The 434-nt window shown below is 62.0% G+C and overlaps 1 protein-coding gene across 1 annotated transcript in view; it reads left to right on the top strand.

Annotated features, from left to right (window-relative positions):
* Positions 1–434, top strand: part of LOC104500267 (fatty acid-binding protein, heart-like) — a gene marked incomplete at its 5' end in the record, with an annotated part of 3,435 nt that overhangs the window by 683 nt on the left and 2,318 nt on the right. The window contains one exon of the mRNA XM_010143920.1: positions 121–126. Within this exon, the coding sequence (XP_010142222.1) occupies positions 121–126 (6 nt within the window). The remainder of the gene's footprint in view (positions 1–120; positions 127–434) is intronic.

The following is a 434-nucleotide window of genomic DNA, read 5'->3' on the forward strand; positions in this document are numbered from 1 at the left end:
GGGGAGGGGGTGGCTACCTGGACAACCAGCCTGGCCAATGCCTCCCCAGGGGCTGACGCCTTCCTGGGGGGGGCTTGGGGAGGCCAACACCTCTTGGGTCAGTCCATTCCTACCCGTGAGAGCAAGGTAAAAAACCTCTGAGAAGAGTCGGAGGTTCTTTTACAGCCTCTCCCACCCTGCAGAGACGTTTTCCCTCGCAGGACTGGTGCAGCCCCAGATTTTTTTCTAGTTTCCCAGCTGCTGGTCCCACGCACCATTAAGCACCTCATGCATGGAGCAGCTCCAGCCCCGTGCCCCCCACCCAAGCCGGAGGGCACCTTGGGAGGAAACCTCAGGGGTCACTGGACACAAACCCCCCTCCCAACCCCAAGGGCTGGGTACGAACTGAGGATGGGGGGCGAGGGGCTGAACGTGAGGCCAGGCAGATCCAGGAG

Source organism: Buceros rhinoceros, unplaced genomic scaffold (assembly GCF_000710305.1).
Source record: "Buceros rhinoceros silvestris isolate BGI_N320 unplaced genomic scaffold, ASM71030v1 scaffold15670, whole genome shotgun sequence".
Classification (NCBI taxonomy): domain Eukaryota; kingdom Metazoa; phylum Chordata; class Aves; order Bucerotiformes; family Bucerotidae; genus Buceros; species Buceros rhinoceros.